The following is a 19,556-nucleotide window of genomic DNA, read 5'->3' on the forward strand; positions in this document are numbered from 1 at the left end:
GGCTCCAACTGTTAATTACTCTCACTGATAAATATTTATGTCTTACATCAAGTCTGAATTTGTCTAGCTTCAACTTCCACCCATTGGATCTTGTTATACCTTTCCCTGCTACACTGAAAAAGCCTATTATCAAATATTTTCCCCCCCGTGGAGGTACTTGTAGACTTTGATCAAGTCACCCCCGAACTGAATAAATTGACCTTCTTGAGAGATGCATCCGAAGAAGTGAGGTTTTTACTCACGAAAGCTTATGCCCAAATAAATCTGTTAGTCTTTAAGGTGCCACCAGACTCCTTGTTGTTCTTCTTGAGTCTATCACTGTCAGGTATATTTTTAACCTTTTAATCGTTTTCATGGCTCTGATCTGTGCCCTCTCCAAATTTTTCAACATCCTTCTTGAATTGTAGATACCAGAACTTCACAGCGTATTCCAGCAGCAATCACACCAGCACAAAATAGAGAGGTTAAAAACCCTCTGTGCTCTTGATTCCCCCTTTTATGCATCCAAGGATTGTGTTAGCCCTTTTGGCCACTGTGTGACATTGGGAATTCATATTCATATTGATTATCCACCGTGATCCCCAAATCTTTTTCAAGAGTCATTGCTTCCCAGGAACAGATTCCCCCATCCTGTAAGTTCTTAGTTTTTACATTCTTTGTTCTTAGATGTATACATTTACCTTTAGCCATATTAAAATGCATATTGTTTGCTTGTGCCCAGTTTATTAAGCAATCCAGATCGCTAAGTGACCTCTTTTCTTCATTATTTACTACTTCTCCAATCTTTGGGTATGTCTATACTACGAAATTAGGTCGAATTTATAGAAATCTGTTTTTATAAATCGTTTTTATACAGTCGATTGTGTGTGTGTCCACACAAAATGTTCTAAGTGCATTAAGTCGGCAGACTGCGTCCACAGTACTGAGGCTAGCGTGGACTTCCAGAGCATTGCACTGTGGGTAGCTATCCCACAGTTCCCGCAGTCTCTGCTGCCCATTGGAATTCTGGGTTGAGATCCCAGTGCCAGATGCGGCAAAAACAGTGTCGCGGGTGATTCTGGGTACATGTCGTCAGGCCCCTTTCTCCCTCTGTGAAAGCAACGGCAGACAATCGTTTTGCGCCTTTTTTCCTAGGTTACCTGTGCAGACACCATACCACGGCAAGCATGGAGCCTGCTCAGCTAACCGTCACCGTATGTCTCCTGGGTGCTGGCAGATGTGGGACTGCATTGCTACACAGCAGCAGCTCATTGTTTTTCGGCAGCAGACGGTGCATTATGACTGGTAGCCATCATCGTCGTACTCCTGGGTGCTCTTTTAGCTGACCTCAGTGAGGTCGGTCAGGGGCGCCTGAGCAGACATGGGAGTGACTCAGCCAGGTCATTCCCCTTTTAAGTTTTGTCTCCTGGAGACTGAGTCCTGCCGGCAGTCATACTGCACCGTCTTCTGGTGAGCAGCCAGGAGATGACGACGGCTAGCAGTCGTACTGCACCGTCTGCTGCCAGCCTAAGATGTATAAGATAGATGGAGTGGATCAAAACAAGAAATAGACCAGATTTGTTTTGTATTCATTTGCTCCCCCTTCCCTTCCTCCCTCCCTCCATGAAATCAACGGCCTGCTAAACCCAGGGTTTTGAGTTCAATCCTTGAGGGGGCCATTCTATGTGACAGTTGCTTGAGTTTCTCCTTGATGCAAAGCCACCCCCTTTGTTGATTTTAATTCCCTGTAAGCCATGTCGTCAGTCGCCCCTCCCTCCATCAGAGCAACGGCAGACAATCATTTTGCACCTTTTTTCAGCGCAGACGCCATAGCACTGGGAACATGGAGCCCACTCAGATCACCGCGGCAATTATGAGCACTGTAAACATCACACGCATTATCCTGCAGTATATGCAGAACCAGAACCTGCAAAAGTAAAACCAGGTGAGGAGGCGACGGCAGCACGGTGACGAGAGTGATGAGGACATGGACATAGACCTCTCACAAAGTACGGGACCTGGCAATGTGCACATCATAGTGTTAATCATAGTGTTAATGGGGCAGATTCATGCTGTGGAATGCCGATTCTGGGCCAAGGAAACAAGCACAGACTGGTGGGACCGCATAGTGTTGCAGGTCTGGGATGATTCCCAGTGGCTGTGAAACTTTCGCACTTTCATGGAACTTTGTGACTTGCTTTCCCCTGCCCTGAAGCACCAGAATACCAAGATGAGAGCAGCCCTCACAGTTGAGAAGCGAATGGCGATAGCCCTGTGGAAGCTTGCAACGCCAGACAGCTACCAGTCAGTTGGGCATCAATTTGGAGTGGGCAAATCTACTGTGGGGGCTGCTGTAATCCAAGTAGCCAACGCAATCAAAGAGCTGCTTATATCAAGGGTAGTGATTCTGGAAAATGTGCAGGCCATAGTGGATGGCTTTGCTGCAATGGGATTCCCTAACTGTGGTGGGGCGATAGACGGAACACATATCCCTATCTTGGCACCGGAGCACCAAGCCAGCGAGTACATAAACCAAAAGGGGTACTGTTCAATGGTGCTGCAAGCACTGGTGGATCACAAGGGACATTTCACCAACATCAACGTGGGATGGCTGGGAAAGGTACATGATGCTCGCATCTTCAGGAATTCTGGTCTGTTTCAAAAGCTGCAGGAAGGGACTTTCTTCCCAGACCAGAAAATAACCATTAGGAATGTTGAAATGCCTATAGTTATCCTTGGGGACCCAGCCTACCCCTTAATGCCATGGCTCATGAAGCCATACACAGGCAGCCTGGACAGTAGTCAGGAGCTGTTCGACTATAGGCTGAGCAAGTGCAGAATGGTGGTAGAATGTGCATTTGGACGTTTAAAAGCGCGCCGGCGCAGTTTACTGACTCGGATAGACCTCAGCGAAACCAATATTCCCATTGTTATTACTGCTTGCTGTGTGCTCCACAATATCTGTGAGAGTAAGGGGGAGACGTTTATGGCGGGGTGGGAGGTAGTGGCAAATCGCCTGGCTGCTGATTACATGCAGCAAGACACTAGGGCGGTTAGAAGAGTACAGGAGGGCGCGGTGCGCATCAGAGAAGCTTTGAAAACCAATTTCATGACTGACCAGGCTACAGTGTGAAAGTTCTGTTTTTTTCTCCTTGATGATCCCCTCCCCCATGGTTCACTCTACTTCCCTGTAAGCTAACCATCCTCCCCTCCCCCCTTCGATCACCGCTTGCAGAGGCAATAAAGTCATTGTTGCTTCACATTCATGCATTCTTTATTAATTCATCACACAAATAGGGGGATAACTGCCAAGCCCGGGAGAGGTGGGGGAGGAGGGAAGCACCAGGTGGGGTGGGGGAGGAGGGAAGGACAAGGCCATACTGCACTTTAAAATTTTAAAAGTTATTGAATGCCAGCCTTCTGTTGCTTGGGCAATCCTCTGGGGTGGAGTGGCTGGGTGGCAGGAGCCCCCCCACCACCACGTTCTTGGGCGTCTGGGTGAGGAGGCTATGGAACTTGGGGAGGAGGGTGGTTGGTTACACAGGGGCTGTAGCAGCGGTCTGTGCTCCTACTGCCTTTCCTGCAGCTCAGCCATATGCTGGAGCATGAGAGTTTGATCCTCCAGCAGCCTGAGCATTGACTCCTGCCTTCTGTCAGCAAGCTGACGCCACTTACTCTCTTCAGCCCGCCACTTACTCTCTTCAGCCCTCTACCTCTCCTCGCGTTCATATTGTGCTTTCCTGCACTCTGACATTGTCTGCCTCCACGCATTCTGCTGTGCTCTGTCAGTGTGGGAGGACAGCATGAGCTCAGAGAAAATTTCATCCCGAGTGCGTTTTTTTCGCCTTCTAATCTTCGCTAGCCTCTGGGAAGGAGAAACATATGCAGCTGGTGGAGGAAAAAAAGGGAGAGTGGTAGTTAAAAAGACACATTTTATAGAACAATGGGTACACTCTTTAACGGTAAACCTTGCTGTTAACATTACATACCACATGTGCTTTCGTTACAAGGTCTCATCTTGCCTCTTATTTATATTGAGGGCCTGCCAGTTTGGTGTGAGAGATCACTCACGCAGGGCCGGGCAACAGAATTCGGCTTGCAGGCAGCCATGGTAAGCCACAAGTCTTTTGGCTTCTTTAACCTCCATAACATGTGGGAATGGTTTCAAGCAGCAGCGCCCTCATTTCCCATACCAAGCAGCCATTGGGTTGGCCATTTAAAATGGGTTGGCAATTTAAAAGGAGGGGCTGCAGTTTCCGGGTTAACGTGCAGCACAAACCCAACTAACCCCCCCTCCCCCTCCCCCCCCCCCCACACACCCAACTCTCTAGGATGATGGCTTCACCCTTCCCCCACTGTGTGGCTAAGAGTGGGGAACATTTCTGTTCAGCCACAGGCAAACAGCCCAGCAGGAATGGGCACTTCTGAATGTCCGCTTAATAAAACCACCCTATTTCAACCAGGTGACCATGAATGATATCACTTTTCTGAGGATGACAGATAAAGAACGGATGTTGTTTGAATGCCAGCAAACACTGGGACCATATGCTGCAATGCTTTGTTATGCAATGATTCCCTACTATGTGCTACTGGCCTGGCGTGGTAAAGTGTCCTACCATGAAGGACGGAATAAGGCTGCCCTCCCCAGAAACCTTTTGCAAAGGCTTTGGGAGTACATCCAGGAGAGCTTTATGGAGATGTCCCTGGAGGATTTCCGCTCCATCCCCAGACACGTTAACAGACTTTTCCAGTAGCTGTACTGGCTGCGAATGCCAGGGCAAATTAATCATTAAACACGCTTGCTTTTAAACCATATATAATATTTACAAAGGTACACTCACCAGAGGTCACTTCTCCGTTTCAGGGTCTGGGAGCCCACCTTGGGTTTGGGGGGTACTAGCTCCAGGTCCAGGGTGAGAAACAGATCCTGACTGTTGGGGAAACCGGTTTCTCCGCTTCCTTGCTGTGAGCTATCTTCAGCCTCCTCATCATCATCTTCAGCCTCCTCCTCCTCATCTTCCTCATCCCCAAAACCCGCTTCCATGTTGCATTCTACTGCATTGATGGAGTCAAAGCACAGGGTTGGGGTAGTGGTTGTTGCACCCCCTAGAATGGCATGCAGCTCATCATAGAAGTGGCATGTTTGGAGCTGTGACCCGGAGCGGCCGTTTGCCTCTCTGTTTTTTTGGTAAGCTTAATTTTCACGCAGCACTGCTGCGAGTCCCTGTTATAGCCTCTGTCCTACATGCCCTTGGAAATTTTTTCAAATGTTTTGGCATTTTGTTCACTGGAACGGAGTTCAGCTAGCATGGATTCGTCTCCCCATACAGCGATCAGATCCTGTACCTCCATGCTGGAGCTCTTTGCGACTCTGGGACTCCATGGTCACCTTTGCTGATGAGCTCTGCATGGTCACTTGTGGTGATCAGCTCACCACGCTGGCCAAACAGGAAATGAAATTCAAAATTTCGCGGGACTTTTCCTGTCTACCTGGCCAGTGCATCTGAGTTGAGAGCGCTGTCCAGAGCGGTCACAATGGAGCACTCTGGGATAGCTCCCGGAGGCCAATACCATCGAATTGTGTCCACACTACCCCAAATTCGACCCGGCAAGTCCAATTTCAGCGCTAATCCCCTCGTCAGTGGTGGAATAAAGAAATCGATTTTAAGAGCCCTTTAAGTTGGAAAAAAAGGGCTTTGTCGTGTGGATGGGGCCAGGGTTAAATCAAGGTAACGCTGCTAAATTCGACCTAAAATCATAGTGTAGACTAGGCCTTTGTGTCGTCTGAAAACTTTAGCAGTGATGAGTTTGTTTTCTTCCAGGTCGTTAATAAAAATGGTTGTTCAGGGCCAAGAACCATCCTGCAGGACCCAACTAGAAATAAACCCGCTGGATGATTTCCCATGTACAGTTACATTTAGATGCCTATCAGTTAGCCAGTTTTTAATCCATTTAATGTGTGCCATGTTCATTTAATATCATTCTAGTTTTGTAATCAAAATGTTGTGTGGCACAAAGTCAAATGCCTTACAGACGTTTAAGTATATTGCATCAACACTATTGCCGTTATCAGTCAAACTGAGATTGAGTACAGTGAGTCAGCGTGCACACATTCTCCATGACTGAAGTGTCTGATGCTAGGCAACTGCATAAACAGGTTTAAATCATTGACATTTAAATAACCTCTTAGACTGTTCTGGTTAAGCTTCAGAACAAAGCAAGGTCCAGTCGTGCTTTAATATGCTTTATCGTTTGGGCTTTGATAGATGTTTTCAGCTCACATTATCTGCATTGCACATACCAGGGTCACCTCAGTGTCAATGAGATGGAATCCATTTATTTGAGCGCTTGGCTTTAGGATAAATAGCAAACATTAAAGTCTATCCAAAGCCTTTAATTTCTCCTCCTTTGCAGAGCTACAAATCATTGATAATACATAGTGAAGCAAAGCAAAAAGCTACTGACAAGGCAAAAAGGCCTGAATCATTAGAGTGAGTTTGGGGAAAATCACTAGCAAAACGCAAAGCCAAATCCTCAGCTGGTGTAAATCGGTATAGCTTCATTGACTTCAGTAGGACATGGATTTACACCAGCTGAGGATCTGGCCCTAACGTCCTGTTCCATGTTATTTTATAGCTGCCTCTGGTTTGCCAAAATGACTCTGAAAAAGGGAGTTTTTCTTCATGGCCATAGGTTTTCTGTGTCAGCCTCCATGCTGACGCACACAACCAAGGGCCAGATTCTCCTCTGTCAGTTTTATACTGGTGTAACTACACTGACTTCAGCAAAGTTATTCCTGATATACATTGGTGTGAGAGGTCCTATTTGTTAATATGCAGGTCAGTCAGACATCTCTGCGGTACTCTGAGGAGATGTATTTTAATCTTTGTTTTATATATAAACAAGGTTCTGAAAGGGCGTGTAGAAAATGGAGGCTGGCTGGGTTTCTACAGGAGTGCACCTACTAATTTATTCTAAATGAAAACAAAAACTGAGAGTGATGAAGTATCCATTTCTATGGAGAGACTAATGGAAACAACCTTTTGTTCCGGAGGAGCTCCCAGCAGAAGTTGTGTAAATCTTTTTGCTAAAGAACAAACACATTAGCAACTGATGATTCAGCTTCTTAAGCTAAAGGGGCATTGAAGTAGGACATTCAGGAGTTGGAGCCAGAGAACATTCTCTTGTTGAAGAAACCAAGTTTGAACAAACAAGCACAAAAATGTTCTCTAAAACAAAAAGTGCAAGAACTCTTCCAAAACATTTGACTTTGAAAGGTCTCAATTACAGCAGTGCCCAGCAGATTTGTTGTGGCTAAGAGCCTCTGTGTTCCTGTTATAAACGCCTAGATTCAAAATAAAAATGGGCTGGAAAAATGTCACATGCGTGATTTCAGGCTGTGAATTTGGATGGGAAAGCTGGGGAGGGTGGTATTGCTTTTTTCTTTTTTAGTATCTTCATATTTTCAAAACATTGGATTCAATATTAATCCTTTTAAGAAGGGTTTGACCTTCATCAATTTTAGCACTGATCCAAACAGAGAGCTCAAATGGTTGAACTTAGGCTCCTGGAGTCCATATTTAGACGTCCATATAAAAAGGACCTGATTTTCAGAGGGGCTGAGTAGACCAATTTTCACAGAAGCCAATGCACAGCACCTCTACATGTCAGGTCACTTTGATGTAGGTGCCTTGATGTAGATTTAGGTGCCTAAGATTCAAGGAACACTGCCTGGGCAGACCCTGGCCTTCATCTTTTGCCCCATTGGCTTTGACTGGACTCCCAGCTAGTGCTGGGGTCTGCCCACTGGAGTTCCAAGCAGCATCAGACCCTATGTTTTGACCACTGTTTTCAAGGTTCAGGTTAAAATGTGTGGATCATTTGCTTAGAAATATACTGTAAGATTAAGTTCCTCCTGTTCTCTGTTAGCATTTCATACAGCATTAATCTTGACAAAAAGCTCATTAAAGCACCTTCAGGAAGGGGATGATGTAATGGAATGCTAACCTGTATTATACCCTTCAGCCACTAGGCAGTGCTCTGTGTAAAATACCTTATGTACGCTAACATCAACGGTACCATGCAGTACATTAAAAGGTCTTATAGTGAAGTGCATCTGGTGTGTATCTCTGAGGAGAAGAGCTCTGTGGCCAGTCCATGCCATGCACTGGCCAGCAAGTAGTAGCCCTGCATCCTATTGTGTACAAGGTATATATGACAAGAGCTGTCTTTCAAAGTTTTTTTCCACTTGCCCTCTGCTGCATGCATGGGACAATATAATGTTCACCGTTTCCAACTTTTTGGGATAGGAGTTTCACTCCGCTACATACAGATACAAACATAGATCTAAATTTTGGCTTTATGTGGGGGTTTAAGGGATGCAAAGGTGTAGCACCTGAGTGCTAATGGCAGATGCAGTCTGCCCAAGAAGGGCAGAAACCATATGAAATATCTGCAGGGTGAGGAGCCGGAGACTAGGGAGGAAAGAGTTGTTGCCACCCCACTGTGACCATTATGACACCTTTAAAAAGGTGCATCCATCAATGTTTTAAAACGTTGAGTCTCCAAACTTTGGCAAGTTGTTCTATGCAATTTGGCGTGTGTATGTCTGCAAAATCTGCTGGTTGTGAAATCATTTTTGGGGTGCAGATCAGTATCATTTACAACTACATCTGTATCTGTCTGGAAATAAAGGACATGAAATGGCCAGAAAAGCAGGGGGAGACCGACCCTTCTAATGGCAAGATTTTTTGGTAACTCAATACAAAGTACTGCATAGTGGCAAGTTTAGTGTCAGCAAAAAAAATTTCAACAGACAATTCTTTAGCAAATTGATACATTAAGAAAATACAGGCTGCACTTTGGTTGTCTTTTTCTGCAGTGGTGTTTGTAATCACAACCCTTAGGCAGACTCTGCTCTTGCTAACGCCATGATGTTGATCATGAAGGGCTGGATTGAAAGTTTTGTATCTGCCTTGTGTCAGAGAAACACACAGCCCAGGAGGAGGCTGGGGAAGGAATTGTGACTCAGAATGTGACTCTGCTCCTGACAGTGAAATGATTTACTGCAGCCCTTTGTAGGGGGACAGCTTACTCCATATCCCTAACCCTCCCGCAGTGGTTTAGCTTTGCTGGCTGACATTTTGAGGTGGCGGATCCATTTTCTGTACCCTCCCTACTGGGGGAGAGGAATGAGGACCAGGTATAAAACCTGCTAGACCCAAGCTACCCTGTGGAGAGCATTAACATGGCAACACAGGAAAGAAGTGGCTTGCTCCCCTGGACAGCTGGGTTAGGCTGAGTCACAATCTGTTTCTAAGGCTATGTCTACACTACAGCTTATGTTGGCATAATTTATGTCATTTGAGGGTGAATAAATCACACCCCTGAGCGACATAAGTTACACCGACATAAGTGCCGGTGTGGAAGCGCAATGTTGGCAGGCATGGGGGCTGGACTAGTTAATCCGACAGGAGAGCTCTCTCCCATCAGCTTAGAAAGCCTACATTAGAGAGCTCACAGCAGCATCGGTGCAACTGCATCACTGTCAATGCTCTAGTGTAGCCATGAGATAAATTATATTTTTTTTCCCTCCAGTCAAGCCTCAGAAAGTAGCATCTTCCCTAAAAAATGGTACTTTAAAATGCTTGGAAGAGTAGATTTTATGCTTATACTGGGAATTTACAGCATTGAATCATTTTAATAATTTCATAATGGCTTAAATGAGTCGAAGATATTGTACCAGTACACTTCCAACTTCTCATATCCCTTAATTTGTATGGATCATTTTATTCTTTTCAGAAACCTGCAATATGATTACAGTCAAAATGGAAAAAAAATGACATGATGCTGTTTTAACTCTTACAATGGATTTTATATTCTAACAGTAAGAAGATCAGAGGGGGAGGATGGAAGTTTTGATCAGGACAATAGGAAGGTAATGTCCAGAATGCAGGAAAAACATGCAGGGTGTTAGCGTTTCTCAATGGTACCATTTTAAAATCTTTTTTATTTTTTAGATATTTTATTTTTATTGATCATTTATTCTAGTTATTTAATAGCAGCAAATGTGTGTTTGGTCCTTCACAGATGATATAGAAAGATATTGCACCTCCCCCAAAGTGCTTATAATCTAAATTTGACAAGTGATGGAACAATTAGGGGAGGCAAAAAGTAGGAAGAATTGAACTAATGCAATAAGTTCATGCATTTACTCAATCTAGGCACGTTCATTGGTGGTTCAGTGGAGGTGTTTTTATTCAATGTATTTATTTTAAAGTGAGAAAAAGTAATATTGATCCACTTGTGGGCATTAATTGTTTAATTTTAAAAAATGCACATGTTCTGAAAGGAGGACAGAGTAACAGCGGTAATTAACAGGAAACCCATTCTCAACCAGGTGGATCAGGTTAGGTATCTGATACTAGAACTTCTAACAGACAGTCCCATGATGCATTGCATAGGATCTGTCTTCCACTTTTATGACTAAGGGAATGATTGGTACAATATTACTATAAATAAAAATTGATCAGAGAATTCCCATGTGAGTGAATTTGCAAGAATAAATGCAAAGGTTAAGGTTCGGTTTTGTTCTGTTCAGCTAAAGACCAGTTGGCTGATTCTGAAGGGGGAGATGGACACCAGAACTAATTCTCCAGATTTGGATACTCAGTCACTATCACACAGTCCTGGAACTGACAGAGAACAGCTCCGGCAAATGCAAGAGAATGCAACCACCATATATTCAAGTAAGTATTTACTTTACGCAGTTAATTGTGGATGTGGGATTGTGGCTTGACTGAGAGAGACAGCCATGCCATAGGCTTCTGTGCACATTTTCATTCTTTGCCTTTGGCTTCCACCCAAACACTCCATATTCGTAAATTGGAATAGCTAGAAGATCATTGTTTTGAAATGCCGCTCTCTCTAGTTATCAGTACTGAAAGTGTTCTCCACGTTCTCTTTATTTAACTTGACAGGAAGTGGGGGAGTACAGGAACATAGTCATCAGGAATAAAGGAACCTACATTTTGCTTTTAGTACACGAATCACAAAAATGATAGATAACTTTAGAGGAAAATACCTTTGAACAGCAGTTGTCCTAAGAGATGGGCCCCCCTACTACACCGTGATGGAGATACAGGTCAACTGGGGTAAATAATTTGGGGAAGCAGTTTTTCGAAAGCTTTCATCCCACTGCAAAGCACATCTGGCAGCAAAGGTAATGTGCCAGTCATTGGTAATATGATAGCTGGCTCCATCAGCTTCGTATTAAGGAAATTATGGCTCAGCTATACAAGAGAGAGTAAAAAACTGATGCAGCAGAATCTGTCACTGGAGTGAACCAAGTGGAAAGAAACAAGTAGTTTGGGATCCTACTGAACCAAAGCAAGGTGATTTCCCTTCTCAAATACCATCAGACATTTCCCACACAGGGAATGTTTCATAAATGCCCTTGTGCATGTGAAGCTGTCTCTGAATGCCACAAACTCCTCACATCCAGAAGCAACTGGCAGAAATGAGCGTAGACTATGCAAATAAATAGTTTAGGCACATGCACCATGAGAAGGCTGACTGATGGGTTGATATGCTGCTTATCTGTACATGTTTTGAGATAATAGGCCTTATCTGAAAACCTTATGAGGCAAAAACCTCTCCCATAAAAATGTCTGTAACACACAGTACACTTTTTTTATATATACAAGCAACATACTGTGTCACAGGTCTCTCCATGGGACTATCATTCTGCTTCCACTCACTCATTTATCTTTTATTTTCTAATATCACACATACAATTCAGAACCACAGAAGTCACAGATAGAAAAGACTCTGTGGGTTATGTGATCACCTCCCTGCTGATGGAAGTTGTTCCTTGTGTTACATTTTCAGATGTTTTGCCCAGTGTAGTTTTCAGTGTACCCACCACTTGTCTTAGAAGACCATTTAACAGCTAAATAGTTCTGGCTTTGAAGGTTTTTTTTCCTGATATTCACTCTCTTGTATTCCCTTCCTTAATTTTATCCAGTTACTCCTAGTTCTATCCCCCGTGCTGTCCTAAATAATTCCTTTCCTTCCTTCCTTGTTTACACCTTCCAAGTATTTGTAGGCTACCAAGTGCCCCACTGACCATTGCTTAGCTATTTAGCTATTGTCCCTCCCACATGTGAATGGAGAGCGAAGAGAACCTTAGCCCCATCTCCAAACCCAATGAGCTGGTCAGTGCAGTTTAGTTGGCACAGCACAGCAAGGGAAATAATGTACGTCAGGTGTAGGTCTGGCACAGATTACTTCCCCCACAGAGCAAGAGGGGACTGCAGGTGACTTTCTGAATCACAGTCTGGTTCCAGGTCTGCTTCTGGGACAGGTCAACAATGCCCTGCTCATTACAGAGGTCTTGTGGCAAAGCCACAATTGAACTCTGTAATAACTAGACACCATAGTAATGATTGCTCCACCCTAGTTCATTTTTTTTTCTGTCTGGTATTAATATTGTAGGCTAGGTGTCGAAATGTCTTAGGCCTTGTATGACCACTCTCTTAGTGGGAGAGATTTTATTCATGGATACCATTTCCGGCATTACTGTGTCAAGTTGAAGAAAAGGCTAGGGCATTAAGATGCTGAACTCCCCTTCCCCTCGAACCCTTGCATATAGTTTGGAAAGTGCTGAATATCCAAATACTCATACCTTATCAACTCTGTTTGGTTGTGTGTGTGTGTGTGTGTGTGTGTATATACCTTTATCTGGAGAGAGGTATATATTTATTTACTGCTAGTAATGGTTATCTCTGTTCTGTACAAAACATTTCTCTCATTCAAAGCTCATGGGCACTTTGGGCACCAATGGTGTATCAGACCACTTCATGTATTGGTGTGATCTATTGTATTCAAGACTCAGTCATTGTCCTAAGTTTTGTTTATCTTTTCTTGCTTACATAATGTCTGCATAAATATCTTGCTGCTATGTGAGTGAGACATACATATGTATATTATGGTAGGTAGGTTTAGTACATGGTGTTTATAATATTTCAGAATAACATAGTAGTAACTGAATAGGATTCCTCAGTGAATTTGAACTTTTTTTTTTTAAGGTTGATTGCTACAAATAGCTCTTCTAAGAAAATCTATATTGATTTACAAAAACACAATGTCCATAAATGGTTCGACATAGATTTCCGGTGCATTGTACTGCCACTCATTTAGCATGAGAAGTTAAAGGGAATTCAACAGTTACTATTTCCTGAACCACAGACATTCTTGATTTTGTGGTCTGAGATCGTGCAAAAGAGGCTCTACAAATGATTGTTTAACCCACTGGTATTGTACCACTTCCCAGATGATCCTTCGATGCTTAGCTCAAAAAAAGCTGTTTAATATTTTGGCTGTGAAATATACGTTCACTTTTTAATTTGTCATCTATAAGTATACGTTGTTTCTGTTATTTTTTACCATAATCCTTAATTATAAAGACCAAAGTCCAGATTTGCAAAAGTATTGAGGTGCCTAAAGATGCAGATAGGCACTTCTGAAAATCCCATTAAGTGCCTATTTGCATTTTTAGACACCTAAATGCCTTCGTAAATCTGGCCCCAATTAGCCTATGGTGAAATGCAGTCTCATCACATTTCAAATTAGCATGAATGGCATGAAAGGATCCATATTAATTTACAATCTAGCTGATGAGTCTATAGTATCTGCATTGGTAAGGACAGATTGTCACATATCAGTAAAGTACTCGAAAACTCTACAAGATACTGCAGAAGCATTTAGCATATGATGATTGCAGTTGTTACAAGTATGTTGGCTAGTTCAATCTAGATTGTTTCATTCAAAGAAGAGCAATCAGGAATAAGGTAGAGTATATAATATACCTGAGAACTTCCTATGGAATGAAGACTTGGGTGAAATGCTGTCCCCCGTAGAAGTCAATGGAAGTTTTCCCGTTGACTTTAATTAGGCCAGGATTTCACCCCTGGAAGTTTTCCAAATGGCCACAAGATGTCGCCTGTACTTCATTTCTCTGATTTTCACACACAAAATTCACCATGTTCATCCTGAAATGAATGTTTGTCCTCATTAAGTTTAGGATGTAAAACTCCCAAACTGTTAGATGTTAAAGGAAGTTTGTTAATTCTAAACTGTTTCCTTTGCCCCAAAGCATTTCCCTTTGGTGCTATAATATTCCACCATTAACTAGGAGCATGGTGGGAAATTTCCACTGGGAATTTCACAAACCAGAAGAGGCCACCATTAGAAGCAGGAAACCGCATGAGACAAACCTTTGATCCCTTCTGATTCCTATGTTCCTAAATAATTTGAATATAGGACTTTACACCTTTTCATTATTCCTATTTTAACCTATTCCTTTACATATGCAGTAAAGTCAAAATATTTTGGGATAACACTAAGCCATGTCAGCCATCTACTCAGTGTCACTGCTCTGCAGGGCAGAGAGGTCAGAGGAATTGGTCTCCCCAGCAGTGTTCTTCACTAATCTGTTTGATAGGCTAGGACAGGGACTGTAACTTTATCATTTGTATGTTCAGTGCCTAATGCAATGTGGTCTGGATTCTTGATTGGGGCTCCAGGTGCTACTGCAATACAAAATAGTAGCTAATAATAAATAATGCACTTAGTTCTTTAAGTAGGAACATAGAGTTTGCCATATTGGATCAGATAACTGATCCATAGAATTCAATATCCTGTCATTAACAGTGGCCAGTACCACTTTCTTCAGAGGAAGGTGCAAGAATCCTCCATAATGGACAATTATAGTATAATTTCTTCCTGATGCCATGAATCAGTAGCTAGTTTATACCCTATTTTTTTAAATGAATCCTGTCTACTGTACCTGTGGATTTTCACATTACTCATATAAATGCCTTTATCTTTCTGGCATCCTGCCAAGCTTCTGGCCACAGTGAGATCTTGTGGCAATGAGTTCCACAGGTGGTGCATGCACCTTTTTCCTTTTATCATTTTAAAATATTTAGCTTTTCAGTTCCATCGACCATCTCCTCAGTCTCAGATTACAAGGAAGTGTAAATAGGAGTGCCCAGTTTACTTTCTCTTACACCATTCATTGTTTTCTCTACCTTTAGTGTGTCCCCTCTTATTCATCTCCTCTCTAAACATATAGGATTAGATCCTCTGCTTGTGTAAATTGTCAAAGAACTAGTGAAGGGAGCTGTACAGATTTATACCTTCTAAAGATCTGGCTAGTAGTTTAGACTGATTATTTAAGAAGGAGGTTTGAAAGTGGCAGTAGAAAGAGATCCAAGCATCTCTAGTGATGCCAGAGAATCTGAACAATACCCAAAGATCATTTTACCCACAGCTGAAATGCAGCCACCTCAGGGAGAAATGAAATAACTATTTAACAGCACCTAACAACACTATACACCAGTTTAAGACTGGAAATAGAAAATACCTTTTCCCGTTAAAACTGCAGAGCGAATTTAGTGGGGGCAAAAAGCTGTTCTTAAACTGGAATTTCACCAGGACCGTATTCTTACAAAAGGTGCCAGGAACGCAAGTTGGCAGAACCTCTGAAATAATGGCACATTTATTACTATTCTGGGGTAGTAGTTCAGCACTGAGTCAGAGAGGTTACCTCTTACTGAGTCCTCAGTACCACTCTCTACCGCACCAAATTGTTCCTTAGAGGTCTTCCCCAGCACACGTGTTCCCCATCCCCATCTGCGGAGCATGCAATCTTCTGAGATCTGGGATGATCCCAACCTGACGTGATATGAATTATAGATACGGATATATTTCTCTTTTTAAAAATCTCCTGCAAGACAGAGATGAACCATACACATCTGTCCTGTATCTCAGAGACTGGGTGATAGCTCTTGTAATTGGTTTCTTGTATGCTGTGCTTGTTTTTATTAATTCGATTGTAAAGATTTTTGCAAAAATCTCTCAATACATATTGTGTTTTTTACAGGATTTCCATATGCCAAATCTGCTTCTCTTCCTGGCTATGGAAAGAACGGATTGCACCAGGTAGGTATTAGTATAGAATGCATTACACCTGCTAATATTGTACCATAAATACACAGCTTAGTAACCAGGTAGATAATCACAAATAACAAAGCTCTTTAAAGACTTTTGGCTACCAGCTCTGCCTAACATATTCATATGCCAAGGGAGTTCAGCCATGTCTGTCTTCAAGAAGCAGTCAGCCAGATTGAGGCTTCTCTTTAATTGTGTGTTGCATGAGCATTTAGAGTCTTATTTTTCTTCCAAAACAAACACAGATCCAAAAATGTAGTCTGCACATATTAACAGAACTCAGTAAGTGTTAAATTAATCATTGAGAAAGACGGGCATCTATTTAAAGCAAGCTAGCTCTCCTATGTTAGAGAAAAGGGGAAGCAACCCACAGATGGGTTGTATTTCCTGAAGTGGGTAATCTGTTTTTTTCCAGTGTTCATATATGTAGGTTTCCCAGATTTTCTTTTCTTTTTTCTTTTATCAAAATAAGGGAGGGAGCAGGGGGAGGAGGAGAAAGAGAAGGACAGGTATCTAATGATAGTTATTGTAGGCTCTTTGAGGCAGTGACTGTCTTGTTGTTTTGTGTTTGTACAGCACCTATCACAATGGGGTCCTTGTCCATGACGGGGCTCCTAGGCACTTAAGTAGAACCTCAGAGTTACAGCCACCAGAGTTACGAACTGAGCAGTCAACCACACACCTCACCCCCTCCCCACCCTCTTCCGAGTACAGTAGAGTAATGTGTTAAACGTAAAGTACTAAAAAAATAGACTCATAGACTCATAGACTCATAGACATTAAGGTCAGAAGGGACCATTATGATCATCTGGTCTGACCCCCTGCATGCTGCAGGCCGCAAGACCCTTCCCTGGACTCTACCGTTGAAGTCCCCAATCCTGTGTTTTAGTGACTTCAATCGGCTGAGACCCTCCTGCTAGTGATCCCTGCCCCATGCTGCGGAGGAAGGCGAAAAACCTCCAGAGGCTCAGCCAATCTACCCTGGAGGAAAATTCCTTCCCGACCCCAAATATGGCGATCAGTAATACCCCGAGCATATAGGCAAGAGTCTCTAGCCTGACCCTTGTTGGCCATTATGCTGTTCATGTACCATTGCTTGGTTTTCCTTGGCTACTATGTTTTATCATTAAACCATTCCCTCCATAAACTCATCCAACTTAATCTTAAAACCAGACAGGTCCGTCGCCCCCACCGTTTCCCTCGGAAGGCCGTTCCAATATTTCACCCCTCTGATGGTCAGAAACCTTCGTCTAATTTCAAGCCTAAACTTCCCCCCGGCCAGTTTGTATCCATTCGTTCTCGTGTCCACATTAGTACTAAACTGGAATAATTCCTCTCCCTCCCTTGTATTAACCCCTCTGATATATTTAAACATAGCAATCATATCCCCCCTCAGCCTTCGCTTTGTCAGACTAAACAACCCAAGCTCCTCTAATCTCTTTTCATACGACAGGTTTTCCATTCCTCTGATCATCTTAGTCGCCCTTCTCTGCACCCGTTCCAGTTTGAGTTCATCTTTTTTAAACATGGGAGACCAGAACTGCACACAGTACTCCAAATGAGGTCTCACCAGCGCCTTATACAACGGAAGCAGGACCTCCCTATCTCTACTAGATATACCTCGCCTAATACATCCCAAGACCGCATTGGCTTTTTTCACCGCCACGTCACATTGCCGACTCATAGTCATCCTGCGGTCCACAAGGACCCCTAGGTCCTTCTCCTCTTCCGTTACTTCTAACCAATGCGTCCCCATCTTGTAACTAAAATTGTTATTATTCGTCCCCAAGTGCATCACCTTACACTTTTTACTATTAAATTTCATCCTATTTCTGATACTCCAATTCACAAGCTCATTCAAGTCTCCCTGCAGAGTATCCCTATCCTCCTCCGAGTTTGCAACTCCTCCCACCTTCGTATCATCCGCAAACTTTATCAGCCCACTCTTGCAATCGGTCCCGAGGTCAGTTATAAATAGATTAAATAAGATGGGTCCCAAAACCGAACCTTGAGGCACTCCACTAGTAACCTCCCTCCAACCCGACAATTCACCCTTTAATACGACCCGCTGCATTCTCCCCATTAACCAATTCCCTATCCACCTCTGGATTTTCATATCGATCCCCATGTTTTTCATTTTAACCAATAGTTCCTCATGGGGTACTGTATCAAACGCTTTACTGAAATCCAGGTATATTAGGTCCACCGCATTTCCCTTATCTAATAAGTCCGTTACTTTCTCAAAGAAGGAGATCAGATTCGTTTGGCACGATCTGCCCTTCGTAAAACCATGCTGTAATTTATCGCATTTGCCATTAACTTCAAGGTCCTCAACTAGTTTCTCTTTCAGAATCTTCTCCAGCACCTTGCACACTACTGATGTTAAACTAACAGGCCTATAGTTACCCGGGTCACTTTTTTTCCCTTTCTTGAAAATAGGAACCACATTGGCTATTCTCCAGTCTAACGGGACTACCCCCGAGTTTACAGATTCATTAAATATAGTCGCTAATGGGCCTGCTATTTCCCGCGCCAATTCCTTCAATATTCTCGGATGAAGATCGTCCGGTCCACCCGACTTAGTCCCATTAAGGCGTTCTAGTTTTGTTTCTACCTCGGATGCGGTAATCCCCCATCCCGTATGCCCCTCTGTAACGGTGCTAGTATCCCTAATACCTTCATTGGCCTCATTAAACACCGATGCAAAATATTCATTGAGATATTGCGCCATGCCTAGATTATCTTTAATCTCCTCTCCGGCTATAGTCTTCAGCGGTCCCACTTCTTCTTTCTTTGCTTTCTTCCTATTTATATGGCTGTAAAACCTCTTACTATTACTTTTAATTCCCCTCGCTAAGTCCAACTCTTCCTGGCCTTTGGCCTTTCTCACTCTATCTCTACATTCTCTGACTTCGCTAAGGTAAGTTTCCTTACTGATCCCTCCCCTCTTCCACTCTTTGTACGCTTTCTGTTTTTTCCTAATCGCCCCTTTCAGCCGGTCGCTCATCCAGCTCGGTCTAAGACTCTTGCTTAGTAATCTTTTTCCCTTTTTGGGGATACAGGCCTCTGACAGCTCTTGCATCTTTAACTTAAAGTAATCCCAGGCTTCTTCTGCCTTTAGGTCCCTTAATACGTTTGCCCAATCTACTTCCCTTACCAGTCCCCTTAATTTGTTAAAATTGGCCTTTTTAAAATTATAAACCCTAGTCTTTGACTTAATTCTGGTACTCTTTCCATTTAGTTTAAAGCGAATTAGCTCATGATCACTGGAGCCCAAGTTGTCCCCCACTACCACTTCCTCAACAAGGTCCTCACTACTTACCAGAATCAAATCTAAAATGGCCTCCCCCCTCGTCGGCTCAGCTACCACTTGATAAAGGAATTGATCCGCAAGCACATCTAGGAACATCTGAGCCCTATTATTGCTACTAGCGTTTGTTCCCCAGTCTATATCCGGGAAGTTAAAGTCCCCCATAATTACACAGTTTCTATTAGTATTTACCTCCCTTAATACATTAAACAATTCCTTATCCATATCCTGGGTTGATCCCGGCGGTCTATAG

General features: G+C 43.1%; 1 protein-coding gene across 6 annotated transcripts in view; it reads left to right on the forward strand.

Moving 5' to 3' along the window:
* Positions 1-19,556, forward strand: part of ABLIM2 (actin binding LIM protein family member 2) — a 214,898-nt gene that overhangs the window by 162,939 nt on the left and 32,403 nt on the right. For all 6 annotated transcript variants that reach the window (XM_054030385.1, XM_054030384.1, XM_054030387.1 and 3 more), the window contains 3 exons: positions 9,867-9,916; positions 10,580-10,727; positions 15,926-15,984. In XM_054030385.1, coding sequence (XP_053886360.1) covers positions 9,867-9,916; positions 10,580-10,727; positions 15,926-15,984 — 257 coding nt within the window. The remainder of the gene's footprint in view (positions 1-9,866; positions 9,917-10,579; positions 10,728-15,925; positions 15,985-19,556) is intronic.

The sequence above is a fragment of the Malaclemys terrapin genome, chromosome 5 (assembly GCF_027887155.1).
Source record: "Malaclemys terrapin pileata isolate rMalTer1 chromosome 5, rMalTer1.hap1, whole genome shotgun sequence".
NCBI classification, from domain to species: Eukaryota; Metazoa; Chordata; order Testudines; family Emydidae; genus Malaclemys; species Malaclemys terrapin.